General features: G+C 47.2%; 2 protein-coding genes across 2 annotated transcripts; one reads left to right on the forward strand and one right to left on the reverse strand.

Moving 5' to 3' along the window:
- Nucleotides 1–474: 474 nt before the first annotated feature.
- On the forward strand, nt 475–13,925 carry ZNF641 (zinc finger protein 641). The gene is made up of 6 exons (XM_053921561.2): nt 475–603; nt 2,852–3,060; nt 3,663–3,754; nt 4,672–4,801; nt 5,446–5,559; nt 6,446–13,925. The coding sequence occupies exons 2-6, from the start codon at nt 2,877–2,879 to the stop codon at nt 7,198–7,200; spliced, it is 1,275 nt and encodes a 424-aa protein (XP_053777536.1). The 5' UTR covers nt 475–603; nt 2,852–2,876; the 3' UTR covers nt 7,201–13,925.
- A 3,839-nt stretch (nt 13,926–17,764) lies between these two features.
- H1-7 (H1.7 linker histone) lies at nt 17,765–18,562 on the reverse strand. The gene has a single exon (XM_053919766.1). The coding sequence runs from the start codon at nt 18,560–18,562 to the stop codon at nt 17,765–17,767; it is 798 nt and encodes a 265-aa protein (XP_053775741.1).
- Nucleotides 18,563–18,937: the final 375 nt, after the last annotated feature.

An 18,937-nucleotide genomic window follows, 5' to 3' on the forward strand; every position in this document is an offset into this window, starting at 1 on the left:
ATGCAGCTGCAAGGCCAGTGGTCTCCGTGAAGTCCCCCCGACCACCCGCATTCGGAGTTGGTGACTCCTCTCCTCAGTGCTCTCTCAAGCCCTCTATCCTTGTTATCTTGAAACCTGTAAGGTAAGCTCCGTGAGCAACTCCAGACTCGTGTCTCGCGAAATCGCTCTCACAGCGATTGTCTGCCTTATAACGAGAGGTTATGAAATGTCGAGGTAGTTGATGAACCCGTGTGCGGAGAACCCCGTGGGAGACCGAGTGGCCGGGGCGGAAAATGGCCAGCCAGCGAGCGGGCGCGAGCCAGAGGCCACGGCAGGCCGGCCCGTGGCGCTTGGGCCTGAGGCGACCCTGGGGTGGCGTCCCCGGGCGGCCGGCAGCGGGCGCCCAGGCCCGGGCCCCCCTCCCACTGCCCGCGCCGCCGCGGCCGCCGAGCCCGGAAGCGGGCGGGGATTTCCTGTGCCCGCCCCGCCCCGCCCGCCGGGCCGCCGTCTCCGCCCGTAGCTGGCTCCGCGCAGCCGGCTCCGCCGAGGCGAAGGGCGGAGGGGAGGGGCAGGCAGGCGGCGCCCCAGGAGGGAGGCACCGGGCCGTAGGCCAAGCCGACCGGGGTGAGTGGGGACGGCCGGAGGGAGTCCAGGCTGGCGGGAGGGACGCCCCGCTTCCTGGGGCGGCGGGTGGGGGGCCCGGTCTCCCGTGAGGGTGCGGAGGAAAACTGACGCGGCCTCCGGGTCGAAGCCTTTCCCTGGGGTCGGCCCCACTGACATTTTTGCCCCCCCCCCCCCCCGTCGACCTCTCTGCCTCGTCCCCGTCGTCGCTCCCAGCCCCGTGGGTTCCTGCCGCTGTCACTCGCGCACAGGTTACCCCATGGCCCCTTTCTCTTCACTTGCTCTTGCCCCAGTTCACGGGAAACCTGTTTTCTGACCTCACTTCCCCTGCTCCAGCTCTGCCTGGCTCGAATACTCTGAAATCCGACCCTCTCCAGGGCACTGTGACAAGGAGGGAAGAAGCAACCTGACTCCGCAGCGGGCGCCCATCCGGCCCACGCCCCACCCGGGGCAGGGGCCAGGCTTCTCTGACCGAGCGCCGCTGCCCCTGCGCCCTTGGGCTACTCCTTTCAATGCCGTGGCCCTTTCTCTGTCCTGCAGCACTGGCTGCAAAAACTAACTTCTGCAGGTGCTTATTCCCCACCCTCCAGATATGGGAGGAAGGGGAGGATACGAAAACCCTAGAACCCGACTCCAGTAGGCCTGGGATCACCCTGCCACCAGGAGAGAAACCAGGTTAGGGCTGACACCTTACCTGCCCAGGTGCTGGCTCTGCGAGAGCAAACATCTTAGGAGATGCAGTCTGAGGACAGGTATCCATCCCCTCCGTCCTGTGCTGAGATTTTTTTGCCAGCACTTCCACAGGCTTTGTGTCACTTGTCTGGAGAGGCTGACAGGTGACCCAGTGGGCTGTGCGGAGACAGGCCTCCCTTCAAGGGACTCTGCTGCTGGGAAGGTGGAGAAATGGTTTGAGACAGGTGTCCAGATGTTTAGCTGCAGGTAGAGTCTGGAGGAGGATTTGGGAAGGAAGTTAGAGAACAAGGGAGACTTCTGGTGAAGAGGGAGAATTGATGCCTTTTATTTTAAAAGTGAAGCGAATATGAGGCTGGAATTCAGAGGGTAGACCCAAAATGGAAGTTTCCCTTTCTTGCTCTATCAGGAATTTTACTTTCTCATGAGAAGTCTCTGAAAAGGAAACCTCCTAAACTGGGAATCAGTCCAGGATGCTCTCATGGGGCCCTGGGGCATCTTTGGACTTCTGAGATGAAAGAGGAATTTGTTCTCTTCCTGTGCGTTGGGATTAGGGTTCCCATCTACCTACCTCTTGGTCCAAGAGAAATGAACAACTTTATATCTCTTATTACCCATCCTGGGCTTCTGGGTTTTTGCAGCTGCTGTTGGGTGAATGTGAGTGAGCCAGAATAGTTACGAAGGTTCTGCCAAGCAGAAGGGGACTCTGTGCCATCTCATAGACTGTCTATCTGCTGTAAGGCAGCAAGGCTCCTATCACAACACAAGTGGGACCTGTACTGCTTTTAAGAAGTCCAGAGAAATGAAGAGCTCATGAACCCAGTCCTGTGCACTGCCAGATCATTGTTAAGAATTTTTTTCATCTAACCTAAACCTCTTGCAATCAAGAGATCTGTACAAAGATAGAAAACATTTTTCTTTTTATTCATTGGTAGTGTCATTCATCAGCCTTCTTCCTTAGACAAGACAAAACTGTCCATAACTTTTCACCAATGGCCAGATTTACCATCCTTTTCTTCCCAGGAAGAAACAGAAGTGTTCTTGCCACACCCAACCATATGGGCTGGCACTTCTACCCATAGTAGTCACTCCATCCCGAATTAATCAGTGCGGATAGAAGTTGTGGCAGAAAATCTGTGTGATTATATCCGTTTTCGTTGGGTGTAGTCTGTGCACTCCTTCCCGCATTTTTCCAGATTGCCTACTTTACTGTATTTTCAGTGATTGGAATGAGTGGATCGCTTTCGAATCTCCAAGATTCTTCCTTTTTTTAAAAAAATATAAAGTTCTTCGAGCCTTCAGAGATATTCTATTTCTACCACGAGGTTACCAAAATAACCATTAATGACTTTGCTTTGTAGCACCTGTTCATTTCTTAGTTCCTCCAAGAAGCTTGGCTCAGGCTCGGTTGATTGGAATACATCAAGCTTTTTAAGTTCATCTTCCATCAAGCTCCTCTTTTCCAGTTTCATCTTTTATCCTTCGGCTCTTCTCCTTGACTTCATTAGGAGTATCAATGCTTTCCATTTTCATGGGAATAGCTAATATGAATTTGTTCCAGGTCACAATTTGGGTTCGCAGCAAACATGCTTTCGGAACAGACAGCAGCCCTGGGGACAGGATGGGAGTCAATGAATGTCCAGCTGGATGGAACAGAGCCCCACGTGGAAAGGGGAAGCCAAGAAGAGGGGCCATGGAGAACAGCACCAGGGCCACTGGAACACCTGTGCTGTGACCTTGAGGAAGAGCCACAGTCCCTTCAGGAAAAGGGTGAGAGCCTGGAGGGTGTGTGTGTGGGAAGCGCGGTGCAGAGAGTAGCCTCCTAATCTCCATTCAGAAAGTAGAATCTAAAACCCCCAAATTGCTATGGACTGAACAGCATAATCAGTACCAGAACTAGTCTGTTTTTCCTTGACCCTGGTCATAGGAGTATAAGGACCTCCTGGATTCTGCAAGCCATGTAACGGGGCTCCTCCCACTTCTTGCATAATCACTCCCTCCGCATGCTACTAATGCATCTTAGTGGTATTGAATATGAGAGACTAAGGAAGTCTGAACTGATTACTGGTGGAGAACACACCCAATAAGATGCTCTTTACATGAAGAAAATTACATTCACATAATATAAATTCAAACCACAGCTGGTCTAGTAGAAATGGACGACAGAAAAGCTCTACTAAAAACTGCTCAGTACCCTTAAAGAACATTTTGAGTGAAGGTCTCTTCTACTATATTTCTGCATTTGAGTTTTACCAACGGGCATAGATAATAGGAAAAACTGCGACCCTTAAGCCCTGCTAAAATGGGGTCCAGGCTCTTACTGGGAAAGGATGGATGGTACACCTCTAATGGTTCCTTCCTCCCCTCACCAGCTCAGTCGGCTCCCTGGGCTCCTGCCATTCCCCAGGAGGGGAGCACCGGAGATTGGGAGATGGCAGCTGCACTTCTTGCAGCCGGATCACAGGTGGGCTGTGTGCTTTCTTTCGCCTCTCCCAGGGTCTCATCACCGCTGCCTTTCTGTAGCCTTAGCATCGTCCCACTGATTTATTATTTCACATGGTCACTAATGGTGCGTTCATCTTATCACTGAACAGATCCTGCCCCTTTCCAAGGGCCTCATAATACCCTTAAAAAATGAATGGAGGCGTAACAAGAAGAGGGGAATTCCTAGAAGTTAGGTTTTTGTTTCTTTTTAATAGATGGCTATGCTATCCACAGGGGGATTTTAAGAACAATTCATTAATATCCTTTAGAAAATAAATCTCTAAAGATTAGGAAAAGAGAACTTGAAGGAAGCTGGGAAGAGCATGAAGTAGACAGGATTGGTTAGATGGTGGGACATGTATGGAAAAGGACAGGAAGAGATTAAGGTACTTGTATAAGGCCATAATGCTAGTAAATAGCAGAGCTAGGAGTCCTTTGGCTCCAGGATCTGGACTGTAAACACCACACTGTGCTGCTGCAGAAGATAAGGGGTGGGGGAGAATGTTTTATCTGTATCTTTTGTGCTGATAGAAAAGGAATGGTGAAGTGGGGGAAGGAGGGGGTAGTACAGCATTTCTTCAGTGGAAATAATAAAGCCGGTGAGAAGACCCTGAGCAGACACCTGCCATTGAACAAAGGGAGCAGTGAGTTTCCGGTGTCTGCCTTCTTGGTCCCACTTGAGAAACTTCTCTAGAGGCACTATCCTCACTCACTCACTGACCATTACCTTTACCCCTCTCCTCATTTTCCCTTCACCAAAACTGTGTGCCCTACCCAGGAACGTCTGGGCAATTCTTTTTCTAGATCCTCTCTCTTCTACTTCCCTAGCCTTTTATATTTGGATCACATTTTCCTTAAGGAATAGCTGCTGAGAGATGATGGTATATTTTGTTTCAGGGTTTGGTAACCATCAAGGATGTGTCCCTGTGCTTCTCTCAGGAGGAGTGGCGGAGCCTGGACCCTTCTCAGACAGACTTTTATGGAGAATATGTCATGCAGGAAAACTGTGGGATAGTGGTCTCTCTAAGTAAGAATCACCTTCACCAGCCACTAAAAGATTGTACTCTGGGAGGGTGGAGCCATGTGGCCCAGGGCTGTTGGGTAGTGCCTCTCCAGTGTTCTTTCCTTGTCAGGGCATCTGTCCTTTCACCAGAGAAAGAGCAGTAGTGCTAATCCAAAGAGAATGGAAATGAGGTATCATTTTTTAAAGACAACCGCAAAATAATGCTAAATTATGAAGAAAAGAATTTTAGGCTCTTCTTTGGGAATTGGCGGTTTCTTACAAAGCAGAGAGAAGGACATATGAGAGGTGGAACTGAGTCCTTGGAAACTCAGAAACTCTCTAGGGAAAGATGGGCGTGCCGGAGCCGGGGGCAGGGCGGGGGACCAGCTGCACTGGAGCTAATTAAATGAAGTTATGACCCAAAAGGTCAGTTGAGCTGGGAGTATTTGAAATACAGAGGAAAGAGAACGTACACCTTGGAGAAGAGGGAGTGATTTTCTAGAAAAAAAAAGGGACTTAAGAAATGGGAGGAGATAAGGAGGGAGGGGCCTGTATCTGGCCTTCTTTTATCCTGAGTTTTAAGGAATAATATAGGAAACTGTTTTTTTCAGAAATACAAAATTACTGTTGTACTAATTGACATCCCTATTTCCCTTTCCCATGGACAGGATTTCCAATTCCAAAGCTGGACATGCTTTCTCAACTAGAAGGAGGGGAAGAACAATGGGTCCCTGACCCACAGGACTTAGAGGAGAGGGACATCCTTCGAGTCACATATACAGGTAAGATCCCAGAGTGGACTTGCAGCCACGGCCTTCACCCCTGTTGGAATGTCATCATTATATGTCCCTCTAGTCCCTCCTCTGCCTCAGAGAGTCACAGAGTTGAAAGGTTTAGAGGTCTTTTTCTTCAAAAAGCAAGACAGTGTAGCAGAATGGTATAGAGGGGAGGCTCTGGAGCCAAACTTTGTGGTTTTTAATTCAGGACCATACCTTTGGGACCATGGAAAAGTAGTAATTAACCTCTGTTTGGGTTCCCCATCTGTAAATTATTGCGAGATTTAAATATCTCATCATGGTAGGATAGCAGCAGATAGATGATAAGCAAGCAAGAAACATTAGCTGCTGTTGTTGTTACTGTTGATGTTGTTGTCGTTCAACTTCCCACCTATTGCAGAAACGCCTTCCACAGTGTCTCTATATGCTGACAGGTGACAGAAACGGTGGCAGCACATTTCTTAACTTTCTCCATTAATGCTTAGGCAGGAAGATGGTAATTAATAGTAAAATAAAGTAGTAAGTAAATAATAGTAATAAATAATCACAATAGCATAGACCATTTACTAAGTGTTTACCAAGTGCAGGTACTATGCTATCGTATAACAAATCTATCTTGTAATTATTTCCACTTTACAGAAGAAGAAATGAAGACTAACAGAAATTAAGTAGGACAGGTGAGATTTAAAATTAGGTAGTCTGTCTCGTAAGCCTAGGCTTTTAACGTCTACACCTCTTGCACTGTCTTACGCAACATTAAAATCTGTTCTCTCAGCCCTCATTGGGTGAGGTTTAGGCCCTAACAGCATCATTCAACCTCACCTATGACTTGGGTCCTGAGGTACTCTCTGGTGACTTCCCTCTTGGGGTCGGTATTTCCCCTTCTCCACAGGAGATGGAAGTGAGCAGGAGGGGGATACCCCTGAACTAGAAGCAGAACCTCCCAGAATGTTATCTAGTGTGTCTGAAGATACTGTTCTCTGGAACCCGGAGCAGGATGAGAGCTGGGATTCCATGCCCAGAAACTCCAGAGGAATGCTCCTAGGCCCACCTTTTCTTCAGGAAGATAGCTTCTCAAGTCTTCTGTGTAGCACAGAGATGGACTCCCTCTTAAGACCGCACACATGTCCCCAATGTGGGAAACAGTTTGTGTGGGGCTCCCACCTTGCCCGGCACCAGCAAACTCACACCGGGGAGAGGCCCTACAGCTGCCTCAAGTGTGAGAAGAGCTTTGGACGAAGACATCACCTGATCCGGCACCAGAAAACCCACCTACATGACAAGCCCAGCAGGTGCTCTGAGTGTGGCAAGAATTTCCGATGCAACTCCCACCTGGCCAGCCACCAGAGAGTGCACGCAGAAGGCAAATCCTGCAAAGGCCAAGAGGTTGGAGAGAGCCCTGGGGCTAGGAAACGGCAGCGTGCCCCACCGGTGCCAAAGTGCCACGTGTGCACTGAGTGTGGGAAGAGCTTTGGCCGACGGCACCACCTGGTGAGACACTGGCTGACCCACACCGGGGAGAAGCCCTTCCAGTGCCCTCGCTGTGAGAAGAGCTTTGGCCGGAAACATCACCTGGACAGGCACCTGCTGACCCACCAGGGACAAAGTCCCCGGAGCAGCTGGGACAGAGGGACATCTGTCTTTTGAAATCTGTTCCTGCTGTAGCTGCGCTCACATCTATCAGCTGGTGCTACCAGGAGTCTCTGCCAGAGCTGCCCCTCTCCTATCCCCAGTGACCAGGATCATGAGCCTTGGCCTTACCCCTAAAGATGAGGTTCCAGCATTGGTGAGGGCATTTCTCAACAGTTCTGTGAGATACCACATAAAGTAGTGCTTTGGGCAAAACTTTTGGGAAACCGTGCTTATGACATGGACTGAAACTCAGCCTGAGCCATTCTCAAGGGTAGTGGTACCAGTGGTTTATGGCTGAGGTCCATTCTGATTGGTTGGAGCCTATGCCATACCAGTTGTTAAATATTTTGAGTATTGCCATTGTATATCGTTACTGTTGTATTCTCTTTATATATATGTATATATATGGAGAGAGAGAGAGAGAAAGACCATGTTGGCAAATTAAAGGCTCTGAAAATTTATGCATTGGGGCAAATTGTCAAGCCTCTTAATGCAGTGTTTCCTAACTGTATTTGACCTCATTTTTCTTTCTATCTTAAATCCCACAGAACTGGTGACTCCATGAAACACTCTAGTGAACACTGGGTTAGAGTAATGAGGAAAAAGGAAAGAGCCCCCATATTTGATCCAAATGAAAGCTGAGGGGCAGATCTCATTCCTGTGGGGGTCCATCACGTTCACCTCAGTCATCCGAGTATACATCCACACCTCTCACCTCACTTGCCAAAAAATAGAAACGTTAACTTCTCACCCCTTATTTCTACTCCCTTTATCCTGCACACATGTATCCCGCTGAGAGATCGTACTACCATGCTAAGAGATGGACCTTACATACCCCCAAGTAATCCAGGCTCACGCAGAAGAAAAACACTTCATCCCCTCGGACAGTCCCCACTTCTCTGGATTGTGTCTTTACGTGTTTGTGTGTATCTGTGTACAGGGTTTTTGAAGAGAGCATGCAAAGTGCAAACTGTAAAGGCTAAATTTTCTAGGGGCTCTGTTCTGTTCTGGTGATGAGGGTAGTGGGGATTGTATGGGGTTTTTATTTTGTTTCAAGATAGGAAGTAAGCAGAGCGCTTAAGGAAGGGAGCCCTAGTGGAAAGGGTTAAGTGATGGGTTATGTTGTGGGAGTTGAGGTACAAAGCCTTCTTGGATGTCACTGAGATCAAGACAACTGAATATACATGTTTAGGTCTGAATCTTTGGCCCACAGATTCTTTTTTCCTGGGTAGAGAGAGCAAGAAACGTCCTCAGTGAGGTGAGCTGTTCTTGTTGATTTCAAGCAAGATGCGTATAGAGCTCTGCGCTGAGTGGTTTTTGTTTGTTTTTGGTCTTGTTTTAAGTGCTGGGAAACTAGGGCAGAAATCACAGTGCTTACAGGTTGTTGTCATTACTCTTGTTTGACCTTGATTGCCTCATCAAGGTGGCAGAGTTATTCTTGAGGAGCTCATGCTCCCAGAAACAGAACTTTGGGGGAAATGGCTGTGGTTTAGCTTTTCAGCTGATGCAGGTAATGAGCTTTCCATTTGGTTTTCCTCACAATTCTGGGAAAGTGTACACACTAAGAGTCTTAACTCCAGGTCTTGCGTAAGTATTCTAGCATCTGTTAGTTGGTGAGTTGGTTGTTGTTCCTCTTTATTGATGATGTGTTAGTACTGATCTTATAAATTAAAAATTATCTTGTATGTAAGAGCAGTTTGGGGTTAGGGAGGGAGAGGAGCAAAGAGGATGAAAGTAGATTATTTTCTCTTTTACGCTTAGATTCTGGTTTTTCCTGAACACACTAATTTTTCAACTAAGGTTGGTGGAATTAGCCAGAGAGGTAAGAAGGAAGTGAACTGAAACAACCTAGTTTAATAGGAATTTGCTTAGGAAAAATGGGGTGAATCATAGCTCCTCTGAGTCCTGGACCCAAATGGAACTAAAAATAGGATCACTTTGCTGAATGGGCTTCTTAGAACGGCTATGACTTGATCACCCCAGTCCCTGCCATCCTTCTGCATCCAAAGCAGCCTTCCTTCTCTGTCTGGAATGCACTTCTCTTGCTTATGTTCCTATGAATAGAGCAAAATGGCCAGCCCTTTGCAAGGCACCCTTGTCCCAGGTCCTCAGAGACAGGAGTGTTTTAGGGTTAGGAGATGCCCCAAGGAATAGAAAAGTATGGCATTCCAGTGGTAAAACTGGACTATGCCATTTCTTTTACCCTCCCACTATGCCTCATTCATTCATGCAAATCAGCTGAAATAAGCAATGGTTCAGAACTTGTTTTGGATCACAGTCCCTTTTGAGAATCTGATAAAAATCAGGAATTCATTTTTGAAAAAAAAAATACTAGCAAGTCACTCAGTTTTTCATACACATTCAGCAGGCTGGGATCAAAGAAAGGGAGTTACCCTGACCCAGTATGGTCATTAGGTATTTGTGTCACGAATTACAAGGCAGGGGTCGCCAAGTAGTTTAATGAATAGGATACCTGAGGCAGTATGGTATAAAGAAGATAGGGTCCGGTCTTCAATGACCAGAGGGTATTGCTTCTCGATCTAGTTTATATATATTTTAAAGTTCTGCTAACAAATCCAGCTCCTCACAAACTTTGTTTTAAAGTTTTGTAGGAGGTGACTCTCCACACTATCAGATCACACCTTAGTAATCAGGTGTTGACCTCCAGCCTGTGATCTGTTTTAGTCATTGTAAGGACAGAAAGTGAAGCCCCTAAAGGGTAGGTGCAGTCACAGCACACAACCGAAGGCATAAGGGCCTTCTACAGAAGGGGCATCCCTTTCGGTCATTTCTGGTGTACCACTGTCTTCTCTACCTCGGTCCAACACCACTTCCCTTGGATAAAAAATAAAATAAGCAACAGCCATCTGGGGTGAATAGATTTGAATGATTTTCCCGCAGGGAATCAGCCTCCAACTCTCATCTTTCTCCCAATTCCCTCTGCCACATGTCCATCCTACCTGCTTTAAATAGAAAAATGTCTCTGTGTTCTCTCTGGGCAAAACAGAAAATAGAGAAATCCCATATAAGGAACCTGTCGCCTTTCTCCCCTCTGCTCTATTCAGGGCCCAAGTATCTTCCCCTTTTCCTCCCATCAAAGTACCTCTGTAAAGAATCCCTTACAGAGGAGAATGTGACCCAAAGTGTTAGCTTTACCCAGATCTATCTACATTTTAAGTGTTAGTTCTGATAGTCAAAGTGGAAGAAAAAGCTTTTCCCCTGTTGAAATGATGTTATGCCTTTAGGGAGCTGAAGGGGTGATAATTTGCAACAAAATCCTTCCCTTTCCAGCACTCCTGCAATCAAGTTACTATTTCCTATTTCTGTCAAGGGCAAGGTGAGCCCTGACTCGGAACCACAGGTGCCGTAAGATGGGTTCTTTCTATCGCTATTTGCATGGGGAGGAGTGGGGCTGGGCAATAACAGAAAAGTGAAATCTATTTCCTTAGACCCCTTTGAGATCCTGAGCTGGCAAAATTTCTTTTCCATAGAGTACTATACTAGGCCCAGGCTCTCAAAATGTGTAGTCTTTGGACCAGCAGAATCAACATCACCTGAGAACCTGTTTTAGAAATGCAAATTCTTGGGCTCTACCCCAGACAAATTGAGTCAGAAACTCTGAGGGTGAAGCCCTGCAATCAGTCCTTTGACCTGCCTTCCTGGGTCTCTCAGGTATGCTAATGTCTGAGAACCACTGGCCTGGAGATTCAAATTCCATTTCAATCAGTGGTGCCTCACCCTTTCCAAGTGAGGAGAGGGGGGATCTTTATACCTGTTATCAGATTTATTTTCTGCAATCCCTCTAGGCTAGTTGCTTTGTGGTTCTGTTCCTCTTGAGTCCCAAGGTTTTCCCTCACTTCAATTAGTGAAAGGACTGGCTCAGTCACCAATTTCAGAAATCATTGGGGCAACTACCAAGCTGCTGTGATTGATTAGAGCTGGAGCTTCTAAAATGGGGACTGAGGATTTGTGGGTCCAGAAATCTGAAAGGACAAAAAGGAGTGGACACATCAAAGAAGGGAGATCCAGTGTAGAACTAAAAAACTGACATCCAAGGGAATGGCCCTCCTTTGCTAGTTATGTGGTCCTTTTCCAGGCCTAATAGTTGCTCTGGAGGCAGGCAGCGTGGGCTTTTAGCTCAGAGATAGGGAGTAAAGCCAACAGTTACAAGCCCAAGTTTTCTAAGCTCACAGTGCATTGGAGAGCAATAAGGTGCTGTGCAAGGATTTGCTAACCATGGTTTGGCAGCAGGAGTATTAGGGAACCCCTAGGACACAAGGCTTATTTAATGAGATGTGACTCAGCGAGACTGGAACTCAGACTTTTTACTAGGTAGAGGTTGTAACCAATTAAGCCATGGCACCTATGTCAAAAATGCATTCTACTACTTTGAAGAGTCCATTTCCGGCTGTGGGAAGGAATTGTTACCTCCTCCAGCTCCTCTCTTAGACACACCCAGGAGGACAGGCTGAAATGAAAGTTGTGAACCCGCCACCCCTGTGGAGATTCTCAACACCAAAAGGTTACAGTGATCCTAAGTCTTTGGGAGAGGTGGTCAGCCCCTCTCTCCTAAGGCAGAAAAGCTTGGCTACTGCTTTCTTCAGCCCCAGACCTCAGGCTCTCTCCCTATGTCCCTCCCTGTCACCACCTCCATTTTCCCAATAAGAGGAGCTTTTCCTCCACTCTTAGCTCTTACTTCTCTTTTTTAATTTGATTGGTTTGGTCTGGTATTTTGTTTTGTTTGTCTGGGAAATGCCACACCTTCCTGAAGGTGTTTGTTCTTCCCAATCCTCCTCCTATCCTAGTTCTTCTCTGTCTGGTTTCTTTTTGGTCAGCCTTAAGCCTACTAAACAGGGTCCATTCCTTATACTTCCCACTTTCCTTTCTCAAATTCTTGGCTAATGCAGCTCAGCTGCCACCTCACTATTCTGTATCTCTCTCTCTCTCTCTCTCTCTCTCTCTCTCTCTCTCTCTCTCTCTCTCTCTCTCTCTCTCTCCTCTCCCCTCTCTCTCTCCTCTCTGGACTTGGCCATGGCTACTGGTATTGTCACATTCAGACCCTTTACTTCATTCCCTACAGGCCCCTCTTCCCTTGATGTAGCTTCCAAAGTGGTTATTTATCACTATTTTGATGTACTCGGTGCTTTCCTGCCTCTTGTGGCTCCTGAGAACTAGTCCCTGTTCCACCAGCCATTTTTTGAGGGCTAACCATGTGCCAGGCACTGGCTGTTCCAAGCCTGGGAGATTGTGACACGGTTCCTATACTCAGCATGTTCCTCAGCCTAGCCCTCCCCTGCCACTAATTTCCTGCCATGCCTCCTGACCCTGTGTGCCAAGGTGCTCTCTTCCAGGAAGCTTTGGGGAGGTGGGGTATAATATGCCCACTTGCCATCCAGCCCAACTGTTCTGTGCCTGCCAGGTTTCTAGCAATTGTCTAACTTAGTTCCCTCTGATGGACTTGAACTTCCCACAGGTTACCCTTCAGGTACCTTTTGTCTGTATCCTTAGGGATCTGTAATACACTCTTTATGGTCCCTGTCCGTTGAATAAAGAATGTATTGGCTGTGTCACTGATTTCCTCTCTTGGTTCTTTTCTCTCTCCCCCATTCTCAGCTCTTCAATCCTGGTAAAAAGGCTGCAACAGAGTGGGGACACGAGACAGCTCTGGGGGAAGTCGTGCAGCCATGTGTGAGCCCCCTCACTGCCCCTCCTGAAACATAAACCCTTAGACACTTAAACTGCTGAGTCTGGAGCCTGAGGTGGTGGTAGTGACTGCAAATTGATCCCCTAAGCAAATTTACAATAATCAGTGATTTGAGGGGAGCCAGAGGAGGTGCACACAGATGGGGTTCAGCAGGAACTGGGTCCACCAGACACATTCACTTTTGAGGGTGAAGAGGTTAGGCATCTGGCAGGTTATCGAGAATACAGAGTAAGAAATAGTGTGGGAGAAAACATGGACAGCTGGCATGGGGAAACCACCAGCCTCTGACCCACTGACATGGCCTTCTAGCCCTGGAGCTTCACTGGGACAGGAAGAGGGGCCTTTGCAGGCCTTGAGCACAGCCCAGAGGCTTTGCTCTTCCTCCATGGGAGTCGCCTTGCAGAGCTTCAAGCTTACTGCTTAGCTGTTGCTTGGCCTCTGCAGCTTGGCTTTCCCAGCACCAGCCAGACTGTTTTGTCACCTGCCTCTGTGCTTCTCAGGTTTTCCTATTTTCTTACAGTTCCCTCTCACTCCCCCCTAGTCACCTGGAGTAAAATTTGACAAGTCTGGTGTTTCCCCTAATTAAAAGGGGGAGGAGGGAAGGAACTGATAAAAGGGGGAGGGGACACAGCTATGAGAGTTCATGGAGGAGCCTGTGCTCTCAGGCAGCTCCAGTGGACTGTGGAAAGCCTGACTTCCTCTTCCCAGTGCCTCTCCCAGGCTCATTCGAGGCCTCTTGCTGACCCTCTTCCCCCACCCCACACCCACCCTGCCACCTCAGTCTTCCCTTTCTCTCTTCCAAGTCCTTTCCTGACATGGCGCCCCCGTATTGATTTCCCAAACAACCTGTCTTCCTGTCTTCGCTAGGCACTTAGGTTTTGGCTGGAGTGACCACCAGCCCAACCAGACAGCCTGGCCGTGTTAGAGTTCCCTGGAGGAGGAGAAAGAAAGGTAGAGCTCTATTGTTTTGAGATTATTGACAAATGGAAATGTTTGCATGTTTGAAAACACCCCCCTCCCGTGTGTTTCAGGGCATCCTCCCCTGCAAAAAACCACTAAATCATTAAAACATTCAGTGTAGAAATAACTTCTAAACTTTTGACCTTTACCTACATAACAAAGATGCCTTGTAGAGTTAGAGCAGATGGTGAGGCCCCATCCAACATCTATAACTGTAGTGAAGAGAGCGCTGGAATTGCAGTTAAAAATCAATTTCTAAATTGTACATATTCTAAACATCAGCTTTTTCACTTAAGATCTAAGAGACTGAGGTGAAGGTGAAATGAAGCAATGCAGGCAAAAGTACAAACAACCTTATAAATGAAAAAGCTGTGATTGACAATTACATGAAAATTTCTACCTTACTTTTCAGCAAGCCACAAGGTATAGGATTCTGAAAACAAATACAAAAAAGATACAGTAGTCTCATTCCTATGTCTTCTCTGCAATTCTGACCACCTTCCCCTGATGATAGAGAAGCAGCTTTTTTGTGTATCCTTCCAGAGTTTCTTTATACAAAGAGATGCATTTTCCTTCATTGGTAGGAAATCATTGCCTTGATTTTTTTTTTTTTCACTTAAATGGATCTTGAGGAGCTTGTCATAACAATACATAGAGAATCTCCCCTTTTTACAGCTGCATGCTATTTCACCAGAAGGAAGCTTCACACTTTAACCAATCTCCTCATGATATTTAGTTTATTTCTATTTTTTTTTGTTACTGCAATGCTGCACTAAATACATTGAACATGAGTCTTTTCATGAATGCATTAATACTTAAAAGATAAATTCCTAAGTGTGGTTCTGTGGGGTCACAGGGTATCTGCACTTGCAATCGGGAAAGCCAAATTCCTTCTATTGGAGTGGCAGTGCGTTACACTCCCACTAGCCTCGTGTGTGAGTGCCTGGTTTCCCCACAGCCTCACCAATGGGGTAGGTTCCCAAACATTTTGGATTGATTAAAATGGCACCTTATCATTTTAATGTGCATTGCTCATGAGTAAAATTGTATCCTTGTTATATTTTTAAAGACCATTTGTATTTCTGTTGATTTTTTAAACAACCATTGAATATTGGATGCTAGAGAGCATCTAAAGTTCATTACAATTCTAACTTCCAGCGATTTTCTGATCATCATTGTACTAGGCAGTTGAGATAAAAGGGAAGCAAAGCAGGGAGGTCACGGGTGTTCCATTTGCTCTGACTAAAGTTAAATGCCCAAATATGCCACTAGGATATGAACGATGAAAAGCGGGAGTTATGTTTTACCCATCTTTATTCCCAGCAAGTCATCTGAACACTAGTGATGAGATTAGCTGTTCTCGGGAATTCCTTCCATAGAAGTACCCGGCTAGGATTATGGTCCAGGTAATCTGGGGAGCCTGCCAATGAGTTAAGGTTACTTCTTCTATTTTATAAAAGTACAGCCACCCTAAAGCTTATTAATGAAAAATAATCTGAAGTGACCATTGTTAGCTATATGAGGTCAGGGTCTGACACTTAATAAATTTGGTAAGGTTACTAGTGAATGAAGTTTGCTTAAATGAAGAAATCATAATACAAACAGAAGTTTGGTGATTCTTAGGAAATCTAGAAAAATTGTCGCCAGTGTTCTTCCCATCCTGTCTTAGAGGAAGAGATTGCTAACTGTAGACCCTCTGGTGCCTGAGGTGAAGGCATGCAGCACTATAAAGGGGCAGCACACGTGGCTGTCACGCGGGCGTTTGGTTTTCTTCTGTTTCTCACTGCCTCTTTTCAGATGGCTCCCTGTTTGTTCAATTTTCGTATCTCAGTTACAGTTGACATTCAATATTATAATAGTTTCGGGTATGTAGCACAGTTATTAGACAGTTACATAGTTTATGATGTGATCCCCCCCATAAGTCCAGTACTAACCGGGCACCATACGTAGCTATTACAGTATATTGACTAGATTCCCTGTGCTGTACTCCACATCCCTGTGACTGTTTTGTAACTACCGACTTGTACTTCTTAACCCCTTCAGTGGCTCCCTTCTGATTCTGATCCTGCTTGCTCCATCTTGCCCCTCAGACAACATAAGAGTACAACGAACCTAATTACAGCAGGGGAAATTTTCAAGTTCAGATAGTCTATGGATGAGATACACTGTAAAGATTTTGTTATTACTCAGCTTTGCAAAGGCTTAAAGCAGTGATTCTTATTTAAGGATATGAGAGGGTGAATATTAGCATCACTCCAGCTTTTTTGTTGTTGTTGTTTTAAATACACATACTCAGTTCTTCCTTATAGAAGAGATACCTTTCCTGGGAAAAGCTTAGTCAGGCATACTCTGCAAAAGCTCTCCACGCTGGTCTAACACTTTCCCACCTCCCACATTCACTCTCTTTTCAAGAATAAAAAGCCCCCCACCCCAGCCCTGGCTTGGTGGCTCAGTTAGTTGGAACATCGTCCTGTACACCAAAAGTTTGCAGGTTTCATCCCCAGTCAAGGTACACACCTAGGTTGTGGGCTCGATCCCTGGTCAGGGTACAAACAGGAGGCAGCTGATCAATGTCTCTCACATTGATGTTTTCTTTCTCTCCCTTCTAAAAAAATCAGTAAAAACATGTCCTTGGGTGGGTGGGGAAGCTCCTCCCATGTCCTTCCCTTTTCCCCACTCCTTTGGCTTCAGTTGGAAACACCAAGTTGTTTCCCTGAATCGGCTCTTTCGGAAAGCAGCTCTTACTCTGCTCTTGCCCTCCCCAGGATCATTTCTGTGTCCTGTCATGGCCTGTGGGGGCAGGACAACGACTCCCACGCCATTCTGAACTCCTGCACTGAGAAATAAAAGGAGTCACACATTTGCTTCATGCTTGATGTATAGTGCTCAGGACGTTTATGAAGCCAAAGAACTAGCTATTCATGGCCTAACCTCCCCCATCTCCTTATGGTTCTGACATGCACTCTGTAAATCTTAGTAGTTTACTCTCAGGAGTTGGTACTTTCCCAGTCGAAAATTCCCTTATTGAATTTTGTCAATCAAAGTATATGTAATATTTAAATCCTTCTTATTTTACTGACGCTTAAAATAAAAAATCATCCTAGTCTAACCCTAACACTTTACAGAGAAGGAAACCAAGACCATGAATAGTTAAGTGATAATTCAGCTAAGTTCCGAGTGGCAGAACTTTTGTTAGAATCCTGGTCTCTCTAAGACTGACCCAGCAGTGTGCTGTAGCCACCATCACTCCATCAGGAATCACTCACACTCATTTGACTCTCGGTGATGAGCGCCTGCCTACCTCGGGCCACACCCGGTGCCAGATGCTTCTTTACACACGCTCTTTTAACTGAGGATTAACATATAAATCCTTTTTAAAATTGTCAAGTCAGGGCAAACACTAGAAAGCCATTACAATCGATTCTGGGAGAAGGAACTTTTTCCTGAAAGGAATTTAGGTAAGAATACTTTGGGTCGGTGGGACCACCCAACTCGGGGGCAGTCTGCTCTTCTCTTGCCCCAGTGATGCCCCTGCTTCTCACCTGACACGCTCTCTCCCCCAAACTGAATTTGGATTTGCTGGGCGACATTGATTCAACGCTTCTGCCTAATCCCTTGAAATTGCTGGTTTTCTTCTACTTTCTTCTGAAAGGCATTTTCCTGGGTCCTGTAGCAAGAACAGAATCTCAACTCCTTTTTCTCTTTTCACCCCACAGGACCCTGCTACAGGGCCTCCCCTCAACCACCCCTTCCCCGCTGCCTTCCCCAAATGGACAAAGAGAAAACAGACACAATTGTGGTGATTTGAAAGGTCTTGTGAATAGCTTGTCTCTTTCAACGAGTGTGAGAGCTGCTCTAATTGAAGTCTTATGGGGAAAGGCATCCGTGCCTGGAGGAGGGGAAGTTGCTCCCACACTAAGGATTCCCAGCTGCTTTCCGAGGGCTTTCAGGTTTAGTGGAAGTCTTTGTGCGAGCAGCCCTTGAGATAGTTTTAACCGAAGGTGACCTCTGGATGGTCCGTTTTACTGGCTTCTCGGGGTCCTGCTTCTTCTCTTCCCTTGGCCTCTTGTTGTCTCGTGTCCTAGGCTTGGCTTCCTTCGTGGTCCGTCCTTTCCTTCCAGCAGTCACCTTGGTCCTCCTTTCCTCCCTGGCTCTGGAACGCCCCGGGTTCTTGGGTCTTGGCCTTGACTTCTTCAAGGCAGTCTCTGCCCTCGCGTTGCGTCTCCATTCTTCCCTGGCCTTCTTGGCTGCCATGCGCCGCACCCGGCGCTTCCGTGGGACCCGCGGCGCCGCAGGGGTCCTCCTCAGGGAACTGACGCCCTCCTCCAACCTCGGGCGTCCCGGCTTTCTCTTGGGCTTCGGAGTCTTCCAGACCCTGTAATAGCCAGAGCCATTGCTGCCGCTGATCCTCATGAGTGTGCCCTTAAAATCAGACTTGGGCGCTTCGCCGGAGCGGCGGCACCACTTCCTGCGCATTTGGTAGCCAGCATGTCCCAGCTCCTTCTTGAGAGTGGCCAGAGGCAGCCCGTTGTGCGAGTTGATGGAGGTGATGGCTCTGAGCAACACCTCGGACACTCTAAGCGTGAAGCCCGAGTCCCGCTTCAGCGGTGCCCTGAGAAGTTTTTCCGTGGGCTGCTTGGTTTTAACTTCGGCGCCTTGGGCTTCGCCACTTGGCTCAGCCTCCTCAGCCAAGGCCTTGGCCACCTCAGCCATGGCCCCACTCTGCCTCCGCAGTGCTACTGACTTGGGGACTCACCTAAGAGGAAGGAGCTAGCGCCGAGGCTGGCTGGGCCACGTCACAGAGGCAGGGCCGCGTCACAGAGGTTCGAGTCCTAGTGAGAGGGCCGGCAGATCCCTCCTCAATAGGGATTTTTTTTTTTTTTTAATTTCTAATAAACTACCACTTCCTTCCAGGTCTAAACCAATCCAGATCTTCCAGGCCAATGAAGAATCTCCTTTATAATCTTCCAGGTTTTGTTCCCTGCTCTTATACTCACACTTATCACGGATTTGGATCTCAGCCACTTTTTGAAGTTCACTAGTTGTCTGTGAAAAATAGCGCATACCATCACCCACATTTCCCTGAGG

This window comes from Desmodus rotundus, chromosome 3 (genome assembly GCF_022682495.2).
Source record: "Desmodus rotundus isolate HL8 chromosome 3, HLdesRot8A.1, whole genome shotgun sequence".
NCBI lineage: Eukaryota > Metazoa > Chordata > Mammalia > Chiroptera > Phyllostomidae > Desmodus > Desmodus rotundus.

Bases quoted from the DNA above. Each gene is read 5' to 3' on its own strand.
- ZNF641 (XM_053921561.2), top strand. From the start codon at position 2,877: ATGCTTTCGGAACAGACAGCAGCCCTGGGGACAGGATGGGAGTCAATG. The intron at 4,802-5,445 runs GTAAGAATCACC...TCCCATGGACAG, and splicing joins TGGGATAGTGGTCTCTCTAA to GATTTCCAATTCCAAAGCTG. The intron at 5,560-6,445 runs GTAAGATCCCAG...CCTTCTCCACAG, and splicing joins CCTTCGAGTCACATATACAG to GAGATGGAAGTGAGCAGGAG.
- H1-7 (XM_053919766.1), bottom strand. From the start codon at position 18,562: ATGGCTGAGGTGGCCAAGGCCTTGGCTGAGGAGGCTGAGCCAAGTGGC.